General features: G+C 45.4%; 1 protein-coding gene across 2 annotated transcripts in view; it reads right to left on the minus strand.

Moving 5' to 3' along the window:
- CPPED1 (calcineurin like phosphoesterase domain containing 1) overlaps positions 1–24,729 on the minus strand; it is a 101,169-nt gene that overhangs the window by 22,407 nt on the left and 54,033 nt on the right. Inside the window, exon 3 of one of the 2 annotated variants that reach the window (XM_021698175.1) lies at positions 11,576–11,998. The exons of the other annotated variant lie outside the window; for it this stretch is intronic. Within the exon in view, the coding sequence (XP_021553850.1) occupies positions 11,576–11,998 (423 nt within the window). The remainder of the gene's footprint in view (positions 1–11,575; positions 11,999–24,729) is intronic. 2 annotated transcript variants of the gene reach the window in all.

Raw genomic sequence — 24,729 nt, forward strand, 5'->3', positions numbered from 1 at the left:
CTGATGGCTCTGTAACTATTATCCTTAAATATAAGTGTCAGTGGTGACTGATCTTAAGTACCTGGACCACGGGCTGGGAAACTACAGTCCACTGTCTGTTTTCCTGTAAGATGTATGAATGAAGAATGCTTCTTAGCTTTTTAAATGCCTCCAGGTAGGTTTATATAAGCACCTATGTAATGCCCTTAATTTTGCCTCTTGGCCCACAAAGCCAAATAATATATGCTATTCGTCCATTTACAGAAACCGTCTGCCAACCCCAACCTAGATGTCATTGTAGGGACTCTTTTTTATTATTTTTTCATTTTTTTTTGGAAAAACTTAAAAGATTCAGATGAATACAAAAAATAACATTTATATTCCCACCACCCACAGATAACCTCTTGTAAGATCTGCTTTCACAGTTTTTAAGAATGAAAGAATTGTAATTATATAATTTTTATACAATTATAGCCCATGTCCCCTTTGATCTCCACCTGCTATACCAGAGGCACCTGGCTTTAGCTTTAAGGATGGGTACCTTTGGCCAGAGGGTCAGCGACCTTGACAAGGTTAAGAGAGCTGTTGATCGGAAGACAGGAAATGGGGACAGTGATCACAGTGCTTCTATGTACTGATGGGTGATTCATACAGAGAAGACTTCTTTCCCTTGAAAGCTGTCTCTGTCATGATATATGGGCTTGGCACAGAGTAGGCAACCCCCAACACCTACTGGGTTGAATGGGTGCCCCCATCAAAACAAACGTTTGGAGTGATTTCATAAAGACGCAGCCATCAAGTAAAGGTGGTTATGAACGAAAAGAAGGATAAAAAAAAAAAGGATACAGGAAGAAGGGAAGAAATGTCCCTGATATGTTGGCTATCCATCCAACAGGTATGCCACAATTCTCACATTCTTATGGGAAACCATGCCCCTATCAACTAGGTAGCAAGGCAAGTATTTGCATGGCTTCAAATGTGATTTCTGGAGAGAGGAATTTAAATATTAGAAACAAATGTCTCATGCATCATGAAGTCCCCTCTAAGACATCTACATTGACTGTAATTCTCTGGTTCCTTCCCTGACTTTTCCCCCTAGACTGAGCTTCTTGAGGGTAGGACCGATGCTTATAATTCAGTGTTCCTGTAGTTTCCAAATGCAGAGAATGTGTACACTAAGGGTTCAACATGTAAAGATGAATGTGACAATAGACAAAGCACCCGACCCCAGTGTCAAGAGTTCCAGTAACTCTTCCAATCAGAACACTGAATCTCTTCAGCAAAATATGACTGGAGGTCACATCTGGATTTAGCAAGACCAATTTTAGGCACGGGTTTCATAAATAAAAAATGGGAAAGCATTTTTAGTTTAAGATTTGGACCTGTTTGTGCACAAAGAAGTTCGAGACAGTAGTTGTTAACACAGAGAAAAAGTGAAAAGACTTAAGTGTCCAATAAGGGCAAAGGAGTTCAATGAACATGGTATGTCTCTGTGTAGTATAAAATATTGGTGGTCTGGGGAACGTTTTTAACGACACATGATAATGCTGTGTAAGACATCATCTTCTGCTTCTAAAATGCTCATAGGATAAGATCTCAGCTGTATGAAAAGAAGGAACTCCTTAATAACAAGAAAATGTTAATGAAGAAACTGTTTATAAATGAAGCCCCCCGGGGCGCCTGGGTGGCTCAGTCATTTAGCGTCTGCCTTCAGCTCAGGTCATGATCCCAGGGTCCTGGGATGGAGCCCCACATCGGGCTCCCCGGTCCGCGGGAGGCCTGCTTCTCCCCCTCCCACTCTTCCTGCTTGTGTTCCCTCTCTCACTGTGTCTCTCTCTGTCAAATAAACAAAATCTTAAAAAAAATAAAAATAAAAAAATAAATGAAGCCCCCTATGAAAGAAAAACAAAACAAAACAAAACCCACCTTGTACAACCCAGCAGAGGCACCTTTGTGTTGAATCACAAATCATGCTAAAGACATGGGATTTCAGAAAGCCAATGAAAAGACACTTGGAGAATGGCCAGAATTGGGAAAAGGGAAAGTCATCAACATGGAAGGCTCTGGCAGAAGAAACACACAGACGTATACACAGGAGAGTTCCCGAAAAGGGCAATAATCAAATTACTGATGGATTCAAAAAGAGACCCTTAGGAAAACTGATGATACCTCCAATTATTTTTCTCTCATGCAAAAATGGCCCTCGGTGATGCTGCTGTCAAATGCACAATGCTGTCAAACAATTACTTTAGCCTGTTTAGACCAAGGAAACCAAGTTAACGCTTGATTCATTCTTTATTCATTCTAAGAGTTGGTGCATGTTTGCAGTAACAACCAACGTTTTATCAAATACAAGTTGATATAAATGGATTGCCAGGATTTGTCTCTTTTTGCAAGGTAATATCTCAAACCAACCTTTTTTTTTTTTTTTAAAGATTTATTTATTTTAGAAAGAGAGAGCGAGAGCACGTGCTCGAGCACACCTGCACTCTGTAAGGGAAAGGGGCAGAGGGACAGAATCCTAAGCAGGCTCCACACCCAGAGTGGGCTCAATCCCACGACCCTGAGCTGAAATTGAGATTCGGATGCAACCGACCGAGCCACCCAGGTGCCCCAAGCCAACCTTTATTTTTATTTCATCACTCTTGGCTAAGAGCTACAGTTCCCATGTTTTAAGTAAGCTTTTTCTGGTGCCCATTATCCTTGGGTAAGAGCCGCCCTGGACTTGAGTCTACAGGGGTGGACAGATCCCTCCCTGCTTTCCAACAGCATCTGTCTGCAGAAGGTGTGATTTACACACTCAAGATCAAAGGACGAGTTGAGGAGCTCACTTTGAAAGAAAGGCTGCTGCGTGCTGAGGCCAGAGGGGCCTTCCTCATCCTGGGTGTGCTCCCTGCAGCCTCACTCCGCAGACCCCTCAGACGCGGTGGCTCTAAGCCTCCTTGGCAAGATGGACCAGCTCCTCGCCGAGGCGGCCCCTGCAGAAGGGCAGGTGCAGGGTGGACGGGGTGGATAAGCAGGTGGGACCCACCCCCACCCTAGCTGGCCTGGCAGCCTGCATCTTGCCGTCAGGTCCACGCGTGCGCCAGAGGCGCATTCTACTCATTACCCGGACAGCAGCGTGTCTAAGAGGTCAGAGCCCTAGAACGGGAGCCCGGCTCGGCCGCTTCCCAGCTGTGCGTCTCTCTTCCTTGTCTAAAAATCAGAGCAACAGTATCTGTCCTGTTTATTAGTCTAATAGTACTGTACTATAATATTTAATAGGTGGTCATTGTTATTACACGAGTGTAATGTTAATGGTGTTTTAAATGGCTAGGGAAGTAAAACTGATACTGGAGGAAGTCGGCGACCCTGTGGTTTTCAGCACAGGGCATATCGTGGGACTGACTCAGGGACATGGGACCCCAGCGTGGTGGGCACAGGAGTAGCAGAAACAACGTGGTCAGAAAGACGAGGGTCCCAACTCTGGCAAAACTCCAGCACCTAGCCATGGGTCAGAGGCGTGAACTTGCAGAAAGGAGAAACTATGTTCCTCACAGATCCATTTCTCTAACGTAAGTCACCATATTTTTAGGATAAAATATGGTATCCTCCTGACAGTGGCAGGAAGACGGTTACCACTAACAGCACTGTTCTTACTGAGCCCTCCCCAGGAACCAGACCCTGTGTCACGGTCCTGGCTTATCTTACCCGATCCCCCATGAAAACCGGAGATGCTACCACGCCTGATGCCTGCTTCCCAGCCCTGTGACCTCAACAAGTGACTCCAGGCAGCTCGTCGGGGGTTGCTTGTGCAGAGGCTGTGCTGACAAAGAGCATGGCCGCGGGCAGACCAAAAGCAATAGTAAAACTGAACATGAGTCGTTTCTCAAAAGCCTTGTTCATCTTTTCCCTTTCTCAGGAGAAAAGCTGCTCTTTTTGGTGCCTGTGACGTGGCTTCTGGGAGGGAGGGAGGCTACAGCCCCGAGGGAGACACAGGCGCAGACCATGAGGCCCCACCCAGGCAGGGTGGCCCCGTTGGAGGCTTGTGGGCAAGGCGGCATCGCACCTGCCCTTGGACGTGACCCCTTCCACCTGGGCAATGTTACTGCAGGGAGCTCCTCACCTGGCCGCTCACTGGTGCACGGAATAGTGCCCTGTGGAAAAGAAGCAGCTGCGAAAAGCTCTTTCCTTTCCTCTTATGTGTCTGTAAGTTAAATTTAGAATGGACTCAGAGCCAGAAAGCGTCTGTGTGCTGGGCTCCTCACCTGCATTGCACACAGGGTCATAGGCTCCTCGGCGCTGTGACGAGGGGCACGGAGCGCCATGCCTGCACTAGGAGGCTTGTCAAAGGGGGGCCATTCTTTCACTGCCAAATGAATCATCCATACGCAAACATTTTTGTTAAGTCAAATTAAAAAACAAAACAAAACAAAAAACAACTACAAAACTAAAGCGACTTCCGGCTTAAATGACAGTATTCTACGTTCTCACTTATATCGTTGGCCATAGTGGGGGCAGTTTTTTTTTTTTTTAATTTTATTTATTTATTCATGAGAGACAGAGAGAGAGGGAGAGAGAGGCAGAGGGAGAAGCAGGCTCCCCGCGGAGCAGGGAGCCCGATGCGGGACTCGATCCCAGGACCCTGGGATCATGACCTGAGCCGAAGGCAGACGCTCAACCATCTGAGCCACCCAGGCGCCCTGGGGGCAGATGCCTCTTAAATGCAAGCAAGTCCAGTACTAAAAATACTTGAACTACTACTGGAAGTAAGTAAGAGTGTTTAGCTAAGCGAGGGATATTTCAATTTTACAAAGGAATCCCAATGCTCATTTGAAAGTGACACTAATTGCTATTTTTAAGACATGACCTAAAAAGAGAGGCTATAATATTTTGATTCCGTACACTCAAACAGTCATTACGGTTTCCTCTTGCTGAGCCTCCTTTCTGAAATGTCGCAATGGGAGTTTTCAACAAGGCTGGTCATTTTCAGTTCGAGCAAGGTAGCGACGATACCAGAGGGGGGGACCTCTGTCTGCTCCACTTCTTCCTACCCTCAGTGCCTCGCCCAGGCCCGCGCTACGTGTTGAAAGAATAAATGTGGACTTAACTCTGGGAACCGGCAGCACAACGCTGACATGCACCAGATTCTCGGTTTATAAATATTTACAATCAGGACTTGATTTCGACGTTAATGAGCCCAACTGTTAAGGATACCTCCGAAGCGAGAAATGTAACCCATCACTTTCTGCTAGATGCAGCTTCGGCAGTTGGTCCTTTATCTGGGTTTGCAGGGAATGAGGCACAGACATCAAATGTCTAGAGCAGGATGTTTTACGGTGGACTGGTCAAAATGGAAAACAGACCCAACCTGGGAACATGAACTCGGGACCAAATCTGAATTTAAGAGGATAAAATTCCTCAAGCAGATAGGCTCCCAGAAACTCTGGAGTCCACGGATGCTTCAAAAAGGATAGTTTATGAGGTCTTGCTTGAGAGTTGGTTAAAAAAACAACCACTAAGATAGTTTTTTAAAATGCATTTTAAACAGAGGGCATCGTGGGGGTGTCTGGGGGGCTCAGTCATTGAGCATCTGACTCTTGATTTCGGCTCAGGTCGTGATCTAACAGTCATGAGATTGAGCCCCGAGTTGTGCTCCATGCTCAGCACAGAGTCTGCATGGGATTCTCTCTCTTTTCTCTCTCCCTCTGCCTCTCCCCGTGCTCGCAGGTGCTCTCTCTCTCTCTCTCAATAAATAAATAAAATCTTTAAAGAGAGGGCATCAAAAGGTGACCGCCACAGTCTTGTGGACACATTGGCTAGATTCAGAAAACCTGAGTATGAAATTATGCCCTCACAGGTGTGTTTACCAATACATTAACTGGTGTGCTATGTGCTTTAGAAAAAGTAATGAGGAGTCGAATTCTATCACCAAATTCCACAGGAATTTTCCATAGAGTGGAGCACTTCCCCCCTTTTAAACTAGTACCCCCTTTTCATAAAACTAAAAATAACATGTATTCCTCATCCGCCCTGAAAAATCTCAGACTCCTTGAGACACAGTCTGTCTTCCTGCACATCCCAGGAGCTAAGAGACGTTCTGTCTAGCTTCACTTCCTGCAGTTTGTATTATGAAAAGAGTTGCTAATTCCTTTTTTTTCTCAACTTACAAAGTCTCGTTAGCAAACATGCCTCTTCTTGCTTGGAGATTCTCAAGCACCCCCCTGCGAGAAGACCCTGCCCCTCCTGCCGGCGCCCCAGGGTGAGAAGTGCTTCGGGGAGGATAAAGCCAGACCTGCATAAAACAGATTTGCCTGCTGTGGGCACGCGATCTAACAACTGGGTCATCTAACAACCAACAACCCTGCATGGAGCACATACCCTGTCCCCGCCTCACTTTATCTGCTTCTCACACCAACCCTGTGAGGTTGGGACTAGAAGCCTCATTTAACAAGTGAGAAAACTAAGGCAGAAAGATGTTCAACAGCTTATGTGAGGCCACGTGGCTGGGCGAGTGGCAACAAAGGATTTGAATCCAGGTCTGTCTGAAGCCCAAGCTTGCCTGCTGCCCTGTGATGTGATAGGGCCTCATCCCTCCCGCCCGCCTGCACGTCACCCCTGCACCGCAAGTCACCCCTGCACCACAAGTTCTGCCTTACCCAGAGGCTACCTGTACTATCACTTACTGAATATTTTTCTTTAACTTGAAGAGCTAGTTATATTTTTTCTAACACATGTTGAAGTACTAGATTTTAAGTGCCCCATGTCACCTCCCACCCCGTACGCCCACTTCATGTCACGGGCCTCCAACAGAACGGGCCTCACCCAGGCGTGCCTGCCACTGAGGACCCCGAGGCTTGCTCTGGGCAGACCCTCCAGTGAGTCAGGCAGCTGCCACAGTGGGGTCACCAGAAGCACGCTGGAGCTAGACACATGCACAGCATGGACATGGTTTCAGGGGAGGGCATGGGCGCCTCATGGTAACATGACGATTTCTCTAAGCCAAGGGCAGGAAAGATACGGTCTGCAGGCCTGCTTTTGTAAACAGAGTTTTGCGGGAACACAGCCATGCCCGTTTGCTTACATATGTCCATAAGTGCTTCCACACTACAAAAGCAGAGCTCCGCACTGGGTCGCTACAGAGACCACAGCCCAGAGTGTTTACCGTGTGACCCTTTGCAGAAAACGTTTACTGACCGCCACTCTAGGTGATACATTTCCAATCCAAAAGTCAGCTGGCAAACACCAATCCATAGGTAATATGGACATTACCTACGATTCTGCTGGTAAGTATGTGAATCAAATTTCATTCCATTCCACTTAACCAATACTTATTTATCGACGGGGCCCTACACGACAGTCTTGGCGAGGGGCTAGGTTTACAGAGGCGAACAGAGGTGGAGGAATCAGGATATAAACAAATAATTTCCGTACAACTCAGTAAGACATTAGAGTAGGATCTGATGTTTTATTTTTTCCTATAAAGTGGATCCTGGAAACCTGACCTTTTTGTTCTTTGAAACTTTGAAATTCTGAAACTGTAACCATGGGCTAAGATTTCTTTCTCCCCAGTTTTTTTTTTTTTTTTTTTTTAAGCATAAATACTGGAGATGAAACTATTTCTGTGGAATTACTCATTAACTTTTTCAGGAAAGATCAACTTATTGGAAGTTTCCGTAATTGCCAGATTCGCTCTGGGCTCCTGGCTACACAGTTCTCATCTCTACGTTGAGAGTGGAAAAGGAAAAGGTATCGAGACATCAAGGGAGACGGGGTCAGTTAAAGAGCCAGACTTTTGTTTTTTAACATTGAATTTTTAAATTGGAATCCTTATTAATTGGGCCACATATTAACCTTTTGCTGAAAAAGGCATGAGGGACAGAGACAATGGCTGGGTCTAGCCATGATTTCATTATCTACTGTCTTTGCAACTCAACTAGCTATCAGGTGAATTAAGGGGAAAACCAATTTCTACCTCCTGTGGATGTGATGAAATTGATTATCCTTGGGCAGAGCAGAGGAAGACCGACAATAAGGGGTACTGCTGAGCATGCACCTGTCCCGCCCTGATAACTGTTTATGTGCACCGGCTATTGATGACGCCTTTGTAGCACACAAAGAAGGTTTTTCACTGAGCTTCACAAGTGGAAACAGAATGCATCCGTTTCTAGGGAAACCTGACCAGGGAAGCTCGCAGGCTTCGATTCATAGAATGCGTCCCCATGCACACAGTGGCCCATTTGTACGGTAACACCCCTCCTCCTCATTTACCTGATCCCATTTAAAAAATTAATGCAACAATGAGAGATGATTGTTGATGTTCGTTATTAAATCATTTATTCATCCCACACAATGATTCAGAATTATTCATTAAGCTTGCTGGAAGGAAGCTGGGTTTTACCTCCATGGTGGTTTGAGGAGGGATGTGCTCTTTAGAAGGATATTTTATAACAACACAATTATCATAATTAAAAGCTACCCTGATATTCTGATGAGCTTTTGACGTATTTTTGAGTGCTGGCATTTTAACACAAGGAGATAAATGAGACTGGAACAGTACTAGGGAATAATACTGCTCTGGGGGAAAAGCTGGGGGCAACATTAAACAGCACCATTACCCCCAGTTTTATCATGGTCCTTTATTAATGAATTTTACAAAATGTCACTTGAACTTCTGGCTTTCCCAAATGAGTCCAAGAATTACATTCTGTAACCTGAGCCATCTTCTGCATTACTGAGTCATGGGTGCATGCATTCCCCATGACAGCCTACCTACCCATGCTGCCAAACCAAGCAGGTCACTCAGCCCGCCGCCGAGCTGGTCCACATCTGGCCTCTGATCTCGTCCCAATACTGCCCCTGGTTTGTTGTGGGTCTGAGAGGCCATAGGGCAAAGGGCCTGGTTTGCTAAGCCACTAAAACTGACAGGTGACAGCAGGAAGGGCACCCATCTCTCTGCTTTTGCCTGGTTAAGCTGGCTTAGGTGAAGATCCTAAGGCCAAGGGCCAAGAGGATGCCTTCTCATACATGAAGGTGCGTGGCAGGTGTAGTGGGGGCCACGTGGGAAGAGAGAAATGGGCTGCTGTGTGGCCCTGGGAAGCCAGCAAGTGGATCATGGCAGAGGCACACAAGTGGCTTTACCCCAGAACGAGGGGCTTGGATGCTGTGGGATGTGTGCTCGGCACTTGGAAGGCACCTTGGAAAAGCCTGGCCTGGGAGCTCCGTGAGAGCATGGACCTGGGCTGCTCTGTGCCTGGCATACGGTGGGTGCTAAACAAATAAACGGGCCATGTCGGTTCTTCACTCACTCCACAGATACTAGTGAAGCGCTGACTATGAGCTAAGACTGGAGCCAGGTGTCCTGAATGCAGAGACGGCCACAGCTGCATCCCCACACTCAAGGAGCCAGGTCTACTGGGCGACTGAGATGAGTCAACACATACAAGTCTGCTGGGATCAAGGAAAGCTGAGGAAGAACTCAGGAGGGGCTGGGGGCACCTCATACAGAAGGTGCCGAAGTTGAGTAGCCGGCCAGGTGAAATGGGAGAGGCAGACCCCATGGGGAAGAGTGGGGAGCTGGCCGCATCCTGGGGGTGGGGGGACCCCAGGAGGGAGGGGCGCTGTGGAGCTGCTGCTATGACCCAGATGGTGGCCTCAAGAAGTGGACAGTCTGGAGAGATGCTAAAGGCACTAGGAATATCAAGAGTATTCTGGGCAAGGAGGCCCTACTGGAGATGGCTCTGTCAGCGTTCCAGAGCCTGAAGCCATTGAGAGCGGAACAAGACGACTAGCTCCTCTGCTCTGGCTCATGCTGAGCAAGCAAGCTCCTGATTATCACTTGGCTTCCCGTGTTGCCGGCCCACGGGAAGAGACTGCTGCTGGGGCTGAGGGGGAGGGTTTCAGTCTCGCTCTAAATCAATCACCTGGCATCCTGCAGGTAGCTATCCATCTGTGAGCTGGGGCAACCGGAGCCCACCTCCAAGACACAGACCAGCTCTGGGTGTGCTGACAAATCCTTCCTGAGCCTGCAGAGCTGCAGGCCTGAAGCGGAGGTGGCTGGCGCATCCTGAATACAACGCCAGGCTCCTGGTGGGTGGGCAGCAGGCGTCCCCCGAGGGGCTGCCTTGTTACAGCTGTGGCTCTCTCTTTCTAAGGGTCTACAGGTCTCCGTATCTGGGGGTGCGTGTGGGCTGCATGTGGTCCTCCAGCGATGGGAAACCCAGAACCACATGCCACTCAGGAATGTGGCTGACAGGAGCAGAGAACAAAGAGCAGTCACGGGGATGGCATTTGCATCATTTAACGTTTGATATGAAAAGAACCTTTTCACTGCCATTAAATGTTCTCTCTGGTATTATTCTCTGTTACAAAATAGTCTCCATGGTGGTGCTGATGCTATCGTGACACTTCATTTCCTTGTCATCAAAATGGTTTTCTGCACCAACTCAAGCATGGCACGAAATTTCAAAGACCTCAATACAAGTTTTCCAACTTCATCTCCATGGAACAGTTGGAAAATGTCTCCAATTATGCAAGCTTTTTGTAAAATGTCTCAAAAATACAGAAGGGCCTATTGTACGTTTCATAAGGAAATGCGAACACATTTAACGCTCAAAGATGAAGAGTGTCAAGACTTTTTTTTTTTAAACGAATGCTTGCTACCAGGTCAGGCCACCACCTCCCTCTCCCTACCTCCTAACAAATAAACGGATGTATTTAAATGTTAGAAGCGTTTGATGAAGTACACTCTGGCAGGATCTGAAAGGAGGCATTAAAACCAAAACAAGAGACACAACAGTTGTCAGAACCGGAATCCTGCCAAGTCAGTGGCCACGCAGGGAAGCGGCTTAGAACGACCCATTTCTCGTGAGAGCAACACTGCAGGTGCTGCCAGGAGGGGAGAGGGAGGGTGTGCGGACCAGTACACCATCATGTGCATGTGTGTGCACATGTGTGTGCACACGCGTGTCAAATACGTCATCAGCTGATAAGTGACAGTGGGTGAAACCAGACTAAATACATTTCTCTCTCCTGGTTCTGGAGGAGAATTCAGTCCTCATCCTAGGAAAATTGATGAGGAGGCTCCAGGACCTGCCATGTCCCAGGACTTCCCAGGGTTACATCTAACACCGGCGGAAAGCTGGGCTCTTAAAGATCACCTGCCGTTGAGCAAGTTCCTGCTCAACAGAGATATGAGAAAAGATGCCTCTGGCATCATCCCTTCTCCTGCAGTCAGTACAGCCGCAGTCAGACCCCCTCTGCCCCCAATGACTGCCTCCCTGCAGGACCCCCATCCTCAGCAGCTGCCACAACTTTACTACCTGTAGGCCCGGGGCTACTGTAATGATTTACAGGCCCCCTGTCCTTTAATCCTAACGGCCACCCTATGACAGAGCTCCTTCTGCTACTCCCACTTTACAGATGAGTACACTGAGGCTGGAAGGGCTGGTCTGAGGCCACACTGTCAGTGGGGGGTGGAGGTGGGGACAGAACCTAGTTCTGGCCAAAGCCCCATCCTCTCCACCCTTCGCCAGGCTGCAGGAGGTGGAAGAAGGATCTGGAAGCCTCCTCCCTAGCCAGCCCTCCCCGCCAGCCCCTAGGGCCCCGGGGTCACTACCTGCTCTGATGAGCTTCTCGGCCACCTCCTTCCGCACGGACTTGGTGAGGTTGAAGTAGTCGCTGTCCTCGTCGATGCTGTGGAGGAACAGCGGGATGTGCTGGAAGACAATGGCGTGCTGGCACTTGCGCTGGCCCGCGATACTCAGCTGCTGGTGCAGCCACTGGTCCTGTGCCTGCTTCAGGGCGGGGCACTGGGAGGCATCGTACCAGAACTGGGAGTTGAGGACGAGGAACAGGACGCCCCCGACCCAGAAGCTGAAGTAGTCGTCCCCCCAGGTCCGCTGGAACTCCGCCACCGTCTCGGGCGTGGGGGTGTTGCCCACGTCGTGGTTGCCGCTGACCAGCACCAGCGGGATGTCGCTGTCCACACGCGCGAGCACCCGCTGCAGGTCCGCGGTCTGCTCCTTCCGCCAGGGCATCCCTGCAAGAGTGAGGGTCACGTCTGAGGCAGCCGCGGCTGTCCATGCATTTATGAACATGAGGTAAGAGAGCACGGTCTGGAAACACACTCGACCCGCACGTGGAAACTGCAAACAGCAGCTGTGTGTTAAAAGCAAATCAGTAACTTAGGTGGGAGCCTCCGTCTGCCCCCATTCTCTCAGGATGCCTTGGGAATTCAGTGGCCAAGCAGTCATGTGACCAAACACTGCTGACTGACTGATGATATGGAGTTATTCTAATATTAAATGTTAGTAAGGCTTCATTTCTTTTATTCAGATGAAAAATATAAATAGTTGTAGCTTTTCTGTCCCATCTCAGTGGGTCATCATGTGTGTGGACTCAGCTTTGAACACTAGTCCCAAACCAACTGCTATTTATAGTTATTCTTACCATACCTGTGGCCTTGCAGACTGCACGAGCACCCTTACGGGGAGAATTATTAGAATCCGAACGGCCAGATCAGCTGGCAAATGCATCTTGCCAAATCCCACTCCCTTCGCCCATAAGGGGAAGAGGTACTTTATATTCCACTAACGGTGTGTAAAAATGCAAGGGCTCAATGTCTTAAGTGTGTCTCCCCACCCCACTCCCCCACCCCGGACACACAGGATTCAGTATGGAGATAATGTATTAAAACTTTAATGAATGGGATTTGAAATGACCACTTCAATTCCAGATCTTTTTTTTTTTTTTTAAGATTTTATTTATTTATTTGACACAGAGAGAGAGAGACACAGTGAGAGAGGGAACACAAGCAGGGGAGTGGGAGAGGGAGAACAGGCTTCCTGCTGAGCAGGGAGCCCGATGTGGGACTCAATCCCAGGACCCTGGGATCATGACCCGAGCCGAAGGCAGATGCTTAACGACTGAGCCACCCGGGCGTCCTTGGGATCTGTCTTCTTTTTTGTCTTTGTTTTGTTTTTTGAGCTCCTCTGTGCTAATTTATTCAACAAATATTTATTGAGTACTGACTATGTCTAAGGCACTGATTTCGTTACTGGGGCAAGCTGTGAGCCAGAGACACAAATCCTTCCCTCCTAACTGGAGAGTCAGATAGCTGGCCCAGCAAATGATGGATGCACACTCTCCGTATCAGATGCTAATGAAGCATTATTGAGAAAAACAAGGTGGGGAAACAACAGGATTCCTGCACCACATTAGTCCTGAGGAACATGTTCAACATTATGCACAGACAGCATAAGGAAAAGGATGACAGAGAAGAGCAGCCCAACTTCCCTAGAGATGATGAAAACTCACCTGAAAAACCTTGCCATGAGCAGATGAAAATTATACCCAATAGTCCGTGTCCATCATGAATTTAAAAGAAAGCAAATAGGGTCCTTACAAAGCAATTGCAGTTAAGAAGGAAAACCTAACACAGAGAGGAATTCAGTCTAGATGGTCATAAAATAGGTGGACGTGAAGCAGGAATGGGTAGAACTTACTCAGGAAAGAAACAGAGGCAAGAGACAAAACTGTTTCAGAACTTACAACTATAAAAAGTTAACAGTGGCAAGATCTCCTTTATAGCCAAGTATATGCCCATTTTTCTAAATGTCCTGTGTGAGCTTGTAGACAATGTACATTCTCTAAATGTTGAATACAGAGCTCCTCGTATCTCCCCTCAATCAAACCTGTTTATGGTGTGATTCAAGTCTCCTGTGTCATTTGTTACTCCTTGCTTTTGGCCTACTGATCCATGTCAGTTTCAGGGAATCTTGGTTGAGTCTCCGCTGTAACTGTGAACTGATCCATTTCTCCTTGTAATTATGCCAAGTTTGGTGCGCATTTTACTTGTAGCTATGGTATTGTGTAAGAGGTTAGAATTTCCATATCTCACTGAAATAGCTTTATAATTCATTCTAATAAAATAAATAAGTAAAAATAAAATAGAGGTAGATCTACATTGATACACTCGAAAAATCATTAATATATTAAGTTAAAAAGGTAAGACATGGAGGAAAAAAACACATGTAAATTTTTAAAAGGCTCACACATATTCATATACTATGGATAAAACTTCTCCAAAGACATAAAGAGAACTATAACTCTGGTTAAATCTGGGACAAAGGAGGGAGGGGGACTTCCACATTCGGTTCAAAACCCTTAATACTACATTTTAAAAGTTCCTTCCTTCCTTTTTCCAAGCTTATGTAATATTTCCATTTTGTTTTAAAGTGTTTTCTTGGTTTGTTAGTTTGTTTTTTTAAAAAGGGGCTTTTAGCCCCAGGATCCCAAGGTTTAAAGAAGATTCAGGAGAGGCCAGTCAGGCAGTTGCATTTCCAAGCAATCCCAATTTCTAGGATCAGTGGAATTTGCTTGGAGAAGGTGTCAGCCAGCTGGCCCGCACAGGGAGAGCTCCTGAGGGGAGAAGCAGGTCCTGCCTGGCACCAGGGACTAGGAGGCCCCTCCCTCGGTGGTGCTGGGCATTTGCCCACCTCCAGCGTCTGCCTCCTCGCTGGTCTGGGCTGGCCCTGGGGCTCCTGGTTTGAAGGGGTGATGGACCGATGCTGCTTCTTTAGCTGAACCCAGACTGTGGGCATCTGTGTTGACTTACGTAATCCCCTCTAAGACCCCACTGGTCAGTTCTTTTCCCATGTCAACAAACAGGGAGGATGAATCCTTTATGGCCTTGAACATGATAAACCATTTCAAAGGGACTCCATAAACCAAAGCTAATTCATCACTACTTTCCTTAACCAGCGTTCTAGAAACCCCAAAGCTGCCACTAATGTTCCCTTCTTTCCATTCATACTTACTTGGGGTTACTGTGATACTCAAGAGCAGCCAATACTAACCTGGCACTTACTATGCGCCAGGCACTGTTCTAAGAGCTGTACTCATACTACCTCGGTTTCACAGCCAGTGGGGGCGTCTGCATTTGAACTCACTGTTCCAGCTCACTGTAATGCCTCTCATTACAGGGTCCTGGTCACAAATTAAGGTCCTAGTTCCCTGGGTGACTTCTCCCAGCTGTCCTGATCCACAGTACATGGATTTACAACACACTGGGGTGCACAGTGTCTCCCATTCCTGAATTTCAAAGGGCATTTCATCACGATGCTTCATATACTGATTGAGTCAGACACAAAGAATGTTCAATTAGCTAATGACCATATAGAAAAAAGCACCTTAAAGGAAAGGCTTACTCAAAACTTGGAAAGGAGACCTTATCTACAAGCAATCTACAGGGAAGAGCTGTGAATTACACATAGTAATAGGATGTTTGTTTCCAAACTTCAGAGGGATCCTGCTTTAGGGGAAATCACAAATATCCCCCAATAACCTGTTAAAAAAAGATGAAACCCACCTTCTCTGGATCCCCTTGGTCGAATATGAGCCTCTCTAGTGAGGCTTTTCCAGAACTTTCTGTACCCCTCACATGAGGCATGGTTTGGAGGTGGAGTCTAGGAAACCTGGGTTTGGTCCTTGGCTCTTGCCCCTTACAAGCCATGTGGCCTTGGTGAGTGGTGAGTCACTTGGTTCCTCTGAGCCTTGGGTCTCATCATGTGTGAGATGAGGATGACAGGCTCCATACCTCAGAGGGCAACTGTCAGGATTCATACCAAGATAATGATTTCCAGAGTTCAGTATGAACAGGGATGCAAAAATGTTAGCTGTCTTCCTTCCACCCCCACACCCAAATGTACTGAATTCTCCCTTTTTGACCGGTGACTCACAGTGTGCACATAGCAATCAATAAATCATTTCTGAAGGAAAGAAAACATTCCCCAGGGATATAAATAATTTTTAGGTAAGAATTTAAAAGTGAAGGAGTAACTTCTCGATTACAAAAAGCCAAGTTTAAGGAAAACATTTGCATTATTTTCAACACACTTTCATTTGTGTATATCAGAATTTCTTTAGGTCAGAGTATCAATAATCCCTTAGTATTTATTAGCATAGCTGATAGTACATCTTAGTACAGCTTCCTAAAGAAGTCATAATACTATAGCGAAGGCCAAAACCAAATCTAAGTAGCATCAGGAATAGAAAAAAAACGTTAACTTGGCCAAGGACATAGAGTTTCCATGAGTTTCTTATGGATCAAGTGGGGCTCTGCACTTCACAGCAAGGACAGAAAGAGAGGCAGGGAAAGAAGAGACTTTCGTGAAGGAAGAAAAACTGCAAGAAATGACTCAGAAAAGGTGATTCCGTTAACATTTTAGGATTATATATAATGTCCTAGTTCTGTGAAAAATGTTGGTATTTTGATAGGGATTGCTTTGAGTAGTGTGGATGTTTTAACAATACTGGTTCTTCCAAACCATGAGTGTGGAATATCTTTCCATTTGTTTGTGTGAACTTCACAGAACTAAGACAAATAATCCTAAACTTCATATAGATCCACAAAAGACCCTGAATAGCCAAAGCAATTTTGAGAAATAAGAACAAAGCTGGAGGCATCACAATCCCAGACTTCAAGCTATATTACAGAGTTGTAGTAATCAAAACAGTATGGAATTGGCCCCAAAACACACACATAGATTAATGGAACAGAATAGGAAACCCAGAAATAAACACAAACTTCTATGGTCAGTTAATCTATGACAAAGGAGAAAAGAATATCCAATGGGAAAAAGACAGTCTTTTCAACAAATGGTGTTGGGGAAAATGGACAGCTACATGCAAGAGAATGAAACTGGACCCCCTTCTTACACCATACACAAAAATAAACCCAAAATGGATTAAAGATCTAAGTGTGAGACCTAAAACCATAAAAATCTTAGAAGAGAGCACAAGTAGTAATTTTTTTGACATTGGCCATAGAAATATTTTTCTGGATATGTCTCCTGAGGCAAGGGACATAGAAAGCAAAATTAAACTATTGGGACCATGTCAAAATAAAGACCTTTTGCACAGTGAAGGAAACCATCAACAAAACAAAAAGATGATCTACTGAATGGGAGAAGATATTTGCAAATTATACATCTGATAAGGGGTTAAGATCCAAATTATATAAGAACTTATACAACACCAAAAAACCTCCCAAATAATCCAATTCAAAATGGGCAGAGAGAAGCTCCAGTGGCGTAATTGGTTAGCATGCGGTACTTATACAAAATGGGCAGAGGACCTGCTCACTGATGAGAAGAACCCTGGATGGGTCTGATGGGGGCAGTGTGGAAAGCTGTGACGTGTTCAAAATATTTATTTAAAAAAATTTTTAAATGCGAGGAGTTTAAAATAAAACCAGGAGGTAAAAATCATTATAAAGATAATTACAAAATAGTTATTTATATCATTAATTAGCCTTGAATTTTCAATAAGATGGGGTAACATGGAATGTGTAACCTATTACTGTCAATATTCATTAAGGCAGAGATGATTATCTTCTTGTTTTGAGAAAAGCCTTAAAATACATTGTCTGATAAAATCTCTTGGCAAACTTGGAAGAGAAGTAAACACCCTTAACTAGATAAAGTACATTCACAAAAACCTTGTAGCTAATGTCATGCTTAGTGGTAAAAGACTGAATGCTTTCTCCCACCAGGACTGAGGACAAAGCCAAGATGTCTGCTCTTACCATTTCCATTCAGCATCACACTAGAAGTTGTGGCCAGTGCAGTAAGGCAAGAAAAAAGAGATAAGAAGCATACAGATTGGAAAAGAGAAAATAAAACTGCTTGTTCTCAGAAGACACAACTGTCTTCATAGAAAACCCTGAAAAATCTATTTTTTAAATAAAGTTTCTAGACTAATAACGGGGATTGGCTTGGTTGCTGGACGCAAGGTCAATATATAAAAATTAATTGTATTTCTATAGACTGGCAATGGAGAATTAGAGGTATAAAGAGAAATATTTGAAAGATACTCAGGGGATAGAAACAATGGGAGTCCTCGTATTCGTTACAAGGAGAGGAAGGACTCGAAAATCATTCTCCATGTCTCAGCAGCTGGGAGGTTAGTCATGTCATTTACTGACGTGGAAAAGACTGGGGGAGAAATAGATTAGAAGTAAAAATCGAAAGCTCTGTTTCAATATAAAATTTGCCAGACTGATATAGATACAGGCAACAAAAGGAAAAAGCAGACAAAATGGACTTTGTGATAGTTAAAAATTTTGTGCATAGTAAGACGCGAGTATCAACCACAGAATGGGAGAAAATATTTGCAAATCATACATCAGGTAAGGCATTAATATCCATAATACCTAGAGAACTCCTAAAGTTCAACAACAGATTAGGGCTCCATCTTCTGAAGGGAAAACAATAAGGTGCTTCACTTCGAGTACATCTCAGCGAGAAGTGCAGGCAGATACCATAAAACCTGAGTGCTTACCTGCCAAGCACAAAACACCATAATAAACATATTTTGTTTTCCCTTTTGGGGATTAAGGAGAACAGAAGCTGCCGCCAAGCCTCAGAGAGTACAACCTGGCTACAGAAGAAAACAGAACAAGAAACGAACAGTGAACCCAAGTGCTTCCAATCCCCTTCAACCATCCCCATCCTGGCAAGCAAAATGCAGTGAGGGCAGAATTCCACCCGGAAACTACTAATGAAAACCATCCACCTCTGAGACCTTCCCAACATTTTCTCTTCTCTGTGGAGGCTGTCCAAATAACAGATGCTGCGAATAGATTTCAACAGTGCTATGAATCTATTTACTAGCTCAGGAAGATTTTTCTTTTTTTTTTTTTTTTTTTTTCCAATAAGCAAACCAATGTTCTCTGTAGCAAACTGACAAGGAAGGATGTTGCTTACAGAAAATAAGACTTCTATATTCCCTAATCCCTGTAGGCACGAGAACTCAAATGAGAGCCAATGATACTCCTACTCAACCACCGTCAGGAAAATTTAAAGTAAATAGCGGGGCAACCTTAGCAGGCACGTCTGGTGATGTAACAGGCTGTTCATTCAGGGGCACCTAGAGCAGACTTCCGGGCTCGACCCAGGCCGCAGTGAAAAGAACAAAATCAATATGGCCCTCGAGTAAGCACACTCTGAGCAATCACTCGCAAACCAAATGATTCCTCCAGCCAAGGGCAGGGCAGGAGACGAGGACGAACCAGTGTGTGATGGGGAAGGATTTCCTGTGTGGAAGATGGTCAGATCCCTTGACACGTGCACAGTCTTCTTGGCCTGGCCCGGCTCCTTGGGGCTTGCTTCTGCCTGGGATTTCACACGGCCCGAAGGCCCGGCCGTGTGGTGAGCAGCGGTCTCCAGGAGCATTTTCTTTGCACTGTGAAGATACTTGATAGATATGTATGAATTTGGTCTAATTTGGGATGGGCTGAGTGCAGAAATTGCCGGGAAGACACTGGGATAGGCACAGAACACCCCCCTCTTGTCCCTCCTCTCCCTAATGTGAGCAGTGGGTTTTCTGCTGGGCAACCTCAGAACTCTTCTTCCTCAGTCCAGGCTTTCTGAGAAGAAAAGAAGGTTCAGCAGCTTCTCCATCCAGTTGCAATCCAACTACTACTACTACTACTACTACTACTACTAACTACTACTAGTAGTAGTAGTACTACTACTTACTACTACTACTACTACTCACACACACATACACATCCCCCATTCCTCTGTGTCTAAAGTCTCTTCTCCTAACAGAGCTGTAGCCAAACTTGAGGTAAGTAAAAGCACAGCTTACTGCTTACTCTGTGAAGCTGCAATGGGTCGCCGCATCTGCCTGTTATGGGCTGAAATGCTTCCTCCCAAATTCGTATGTTGAAATCCTAACACCTGATAACTGCATATGGTATACGGGCCCTTCCCGGGACAGCTGACCCTCTGTCTTCTTGAATTCCCCTTTACCTATCCTTCCTGCGTCACAGCAAAGGCAGGACCACGGTTCTTCTCCCCTGGTTGTAGCTCACTGCCTACAATGGCCTCCAGCCCGGCCCCTCGCTCCCACGGGTGCCCCTCTGCAATCCGTCCTCGCAGCTAGGTCTCCAGTCTGTCTAACTGCCCACCTCGCCCAATCACAAACTACTCCAAGGTTCAGATTCCTAGCCCTCATCCCATCTCATCCTCCCATAATCCCTGTGATGGTGCAACAGATGGATGACCGTGTGGCATCTTGTGCAACAGACGCATTCTGAGAGCCCTGCCCAATATAACACTTGCCTGGTCCGCAGAATGGTGTAATTGGCTTAGCAGCTGAAGTGTCCCTGACGTTTTGCAAGAGTGTGAAAAGTTTTGTATTTACTCGTCACCAGCTTCACCAGCTCTAAAATGACATGATTCTTGACACACGTTTAATTTGAAGGGATCTGTATTACTTCAAAGCTAAAGCATAGAGAGGCTTTTCTTTCTTTCCTTTTTTTTTTGGTATCATGCTATTTTGGATTCACATAGCATCAATTCATTGTTCTATTACCATGGTTTACAGATGAGCAAATCAGGGCTTACTGCAGTCAAAGGGAAGGCAATGGGGAATGGGGACCCAGAGCTGAGCTGCATGGAGCCCAGGGCCAAGCCATGGAGGGCTGGCCTGGGAACTGGGAACTCATCTGGGGGGTGTTCACAGTGAGCATCTGGGGAGTGGGGAGACAGGTGCCTTAAATCTCTGTGACCAACCAGACATGCTCTTTTTGGCAACAGTCAGTTATGAGCATGCCCCTTGCTATCATTAGTGAGTTTCTATCCGCCAGGGCACACTTCTTACTTAACGGTCCAGGTATAAAGCAGAAGTAGAAACTTGCTGTATCTATTTTCAATGAATGGAAAACTAAAACAACGACGTCACATGGGCCCGGGGTAGTGTGCTGAAGGGGACAAACGTGGTCCCTTCTTCACAGAGCTTTGAATGAGTACACAAGGCTTCTGCTGGTGCTGGGAAAGGGAGGACACTTCCACTCGATGCTAAGGACCGTCCTCACAGGCCCCGTCAGGGAACCACTGACTGATGGCAAAGAGCAAATAACTCTCACAGCCTTTCAACAACAAACAACTTGACCCCTGGGTTTACGAGGTACGGTTAGGACATCCAGAAGTGTGTCAGATATCGGGGAGTTCTCGACTTGTTGAAATGTATCCAGGGGAATCATGCAGACAGGCATCCCAGCCACTGGTAACAGGGAGTACAGAGCAGCTAATTCTCTGACCAAATCATCAGAGCTGCCAAAGGCTTCAGGGAGGCCACTGGAATTGTAGGGGAGACTCTGGATATCAAAGCCACTTTTATTCAAGGCTTCCACTCAGGCAGAGTAACGTCAGTTCCTTGATAAAGAGGACACTCTACACTTTCTGAGTTCATCACAATTCTGTACTTAGAAACATTATAACACAGATGTATTAACCTGCAAAGGTTTGTTTGGCAAATTGTCCCCCTTGAGGCATCCAGCAGTATTTTTTTTTAAAGGGGGTAAAGACACTAGAGTTGTAAAATTTTTAAACCTCTTAGAACGGTTTTCACTTTGCAAATGTATTGTGTGCGAAAGTTTGCTCATAAACTGGCTGCTTGGAATTCAACTAGGATCTGTCACAGATAATAACATTGTAACTGATGATGAGATCTCAGGCTCACTGACAATAACCCAGTTAATCCCCAACACAGATGAATGTACTCACTGAACTACATAAAAGTTACAATTATGCTTCTCTTCCCAGCTGCAATGTTTACCTTTCCAGCAAAATATTTGAGATTTCTGTTAGTATTGCCAGTTTCTGCATCTTTCCTTCTTTTCAAAAATGCTCTTACCAGTTAGCATAAGAACCTAACCATTATTTATACCCATAGGTAACAATGATTACAAGGGAATTTAATATACTAGAAGAGAGAAATGTATTACGTGAAGTAATGAATACACTAAATGCATCTGATTAGAGGTTCGGTAGAGGTATAATTATGTGGTTATCTATACTTAGAAATATTATTTGTTACATTAATAGAAGGAAAATGTACTAAATTAATGGTTTTAAGGTAACATATCTCTGATATATGAAGGAGCAGAGGAAATAAAGATGGGGGGTCTTCAGGTTGAATATATTCTTGGGACCCCAAAGAAAGAGTAAGGTGAGCCAAGGTCACAGTTTGAGTTTGACCAAGCAAAGCAAATAACTCTCCTAGGAGACTCAGAAGCTCGCTCTGTGAGAAGAAGTAATAAATACGATGTCAGCTATCACGAAATTCTTACCATGTGCTAAGCACTGGCATTACTGCATCCTGACACACCTGCTTCTGCCTGGCCAGGTGATTGGGGCCCCTCCTCATGCTAACACTCTTCTAGTGAGTAAAACCACATCAAATGAAGTGTACTATGGTCTTGCTGGTTCTGTGATGCAAGAAGGATGGGTAAAGGGGGTAAGGAGAAGATAAAGGGTCAGCTCTCCCGGGGAAGGGCCTGAGTGGTAAATGGATAGGACATTCTAGGTCTGGGAGCTCAGTAGCATCTTGTCTGCCATCTTGTCTGCTGGCTATGGTCACCACCACTGTGAGCAAAGAGGGTGTCTGGGACTCCTCATCGTCATCCCCACCCAGCCTATTGTCATCTCTGCACTGGAAGGAGGTCCTAGAAGGAGGCCAGGGGGTGGGTGGGGGCCAACATGCATCCTCAGTTCTTTGGGGGAAACAGTCTAATTTCCAACTCAAGGTTCCACTGTGCCTCCTAGGCCAAACTGCTTTAGAAGTCCCAGTGGCGTGGGGAACACCTGGAACACAGGCTTGGGAAACTACAAGGTTAAATGTTAGGGTACTCAGATTTGCCTGGACTTGAACACAGCAAGCTCAGGAAACAAAAAATTAAGGGAAAGAACCCCACAAAGTATACGTTCAGTCTGTGTTCTTTATTGATTTTTATGTCTAATAAAGCCATGGAATCAGAATCATCTTGTCATTTTGCTGGAAATGAGGAATGCAGAAAATAATGTCTGGGGTAGCTATGAGAGGCTGAGAGCAATGAAACCTTGTTTTTCTCAAACCTTTAAGCAGAAAGGACTCAGAGAAAACCTGAGACTGATCATGTTTGGTGGGACTGAAAGCTAAAAGCCATCTTCAGGTCCTAAGAGTTAAAGATGGCAGACTGGAAACACACTTAGCTCTGTTCCTTCCACACAACATACTGCAAAGACAGTAAACTCTCCAGGACAAAGATAAGAGTTGAGGACAGAAGAGCCACATGGAACCCGGAGAGCAGGTGGACAACTGGGCTTAGCTCCCTCAGAAAGTTAAATAACCAACTGAGAGTGGAAAAGTTAAGAAAGCAACTGGCTTGGTGCAACCCTATGGAAAACCCTCTGGAGAGATTTACCAAAACTCAGCCTCCATTTTCCTGACGACCCAGCAACTCCACTCCTAGGACCGTCCCCGAAGAAGGGAGTGCACAGGTCTAATAAAAGATGTAAGAATGTTCATAGCAGCATTATTCATAGGAGTCCACAAAGAGAAATGACCCGGATATCCATCACTAGTGGAATGGGTGGGTATATTGTGATACAGTCATTAGACGGATACTGTGTTGCAGTAACAAAGACAGTAAGGTGGAAGAATCGCAGATATTATATACAGTACAAGAAGCCAGAAGAGTACATACTGTATGATCTAGTTAACGAATTTCAAGAACAGGCAAAACCAACTGAGAGAGAGAAAGGTTACTGATGAAGAAGAAGGATGAGGGAGCTTTCTGGCAGGTGGCAAATGTTCTCCATCCTGATGTGAGTGGTGGTTAAGGGTAGATTTGCCTGTTCAAGCACTTCACCTCAGATTAACTGCACTTTGGGGTTTTTTTATATTGAACCTCAATTTTAAAAAGAAGTAAAGAAAATGAATGAAAGGGGAAAAGAATCCGATTTGTTTTACAGATACTCCAAAGGCTGAAGAATGTGCAGTGACAGGTGTCCAAGTAAAAGACAGCCAGAATGGAAAGATGCCCTGAAATCCCCCAGAGCTGGGCCACTGACCTTCATACTTTGGTAGATGGGGGGTTTCAGTTTTATAAAGAGTAAACATGGATTCTGAGGGCCAGCAGGTACAGCTGGGGGTAGGGGTACCATAGTGAAGGCAAGAACATTAAGATAAAAGATTTGACCCTAATTTTGTGAGCACAGCTTTTTTCCTCCATGTGCTCTAAGAATGAGAACAGCCAGGTGGGGCCCCCCCAGCAAGAGGCAGGAAGAATCTACCATGGGGCATCTGAGAGCCCAAGAGAAAAGACCTATAGACACTGGTTTTGGGGAAGTAGTGGGGGGGGCTCTACCACCCTATGGTGAAAATGATAGACACAAGCCCACCTCCAAAGGGTCCAATCAGCTTTTCAGGGCTGCATTGTCATGCATGTGTGATGTACTCAAACAGGCACGGGTAGCCAGGGATTGTTATACACAACCAATATGAAAGACACCTCTAACAATCAAAACAATCTTATCTCAGGGTTGTAAGTCTGAGCCCCACGTTGGGTGTAGAGATTACTTTGAAAAAAAAAAAAATCTTTAAAATAAAAATTAAGACAGTTTATTTTAAAAATAGAAAAAGAATCTGCAGGGAAAATAATCATGGCATACAAACATGGCTCAGCTGTGAATAATGTTTAAGGTAATGTCTACATAGATGAACTATTATAAATACCAAATACTGATATAACTAAAATTAAAATTTAATGAAGATGCAGATTCAATAAATAACAATGAGCAGATCCAGAAGTGGTAACATAAGCGGGTTATTTAGAACTACAGAAGTGATTATCAACATCATTAGCCAAAATCACTGATGGGGGCTGCTGCTGGGAAGGGAGCCTCGGCAGGTGAAGAGTTGTGATCTGCCCCTTCTCGT

Source organism: Neomonachus schauinslandi, chromosome 5 (genome assembly GCF_002201575.2).
Source record: "Neomonachus schauinslandi chromosome 5, ASM220157v2, whole genome shotgun sequence".
In the NCBI taxonomy this organism is placed as follows: domain Eukaryota; kingdom Metazoa; phylum Chordata; class Mammalia; order Carnivora; family Phocidae; genus Neomonachus; species Neomonachus schauinslandi.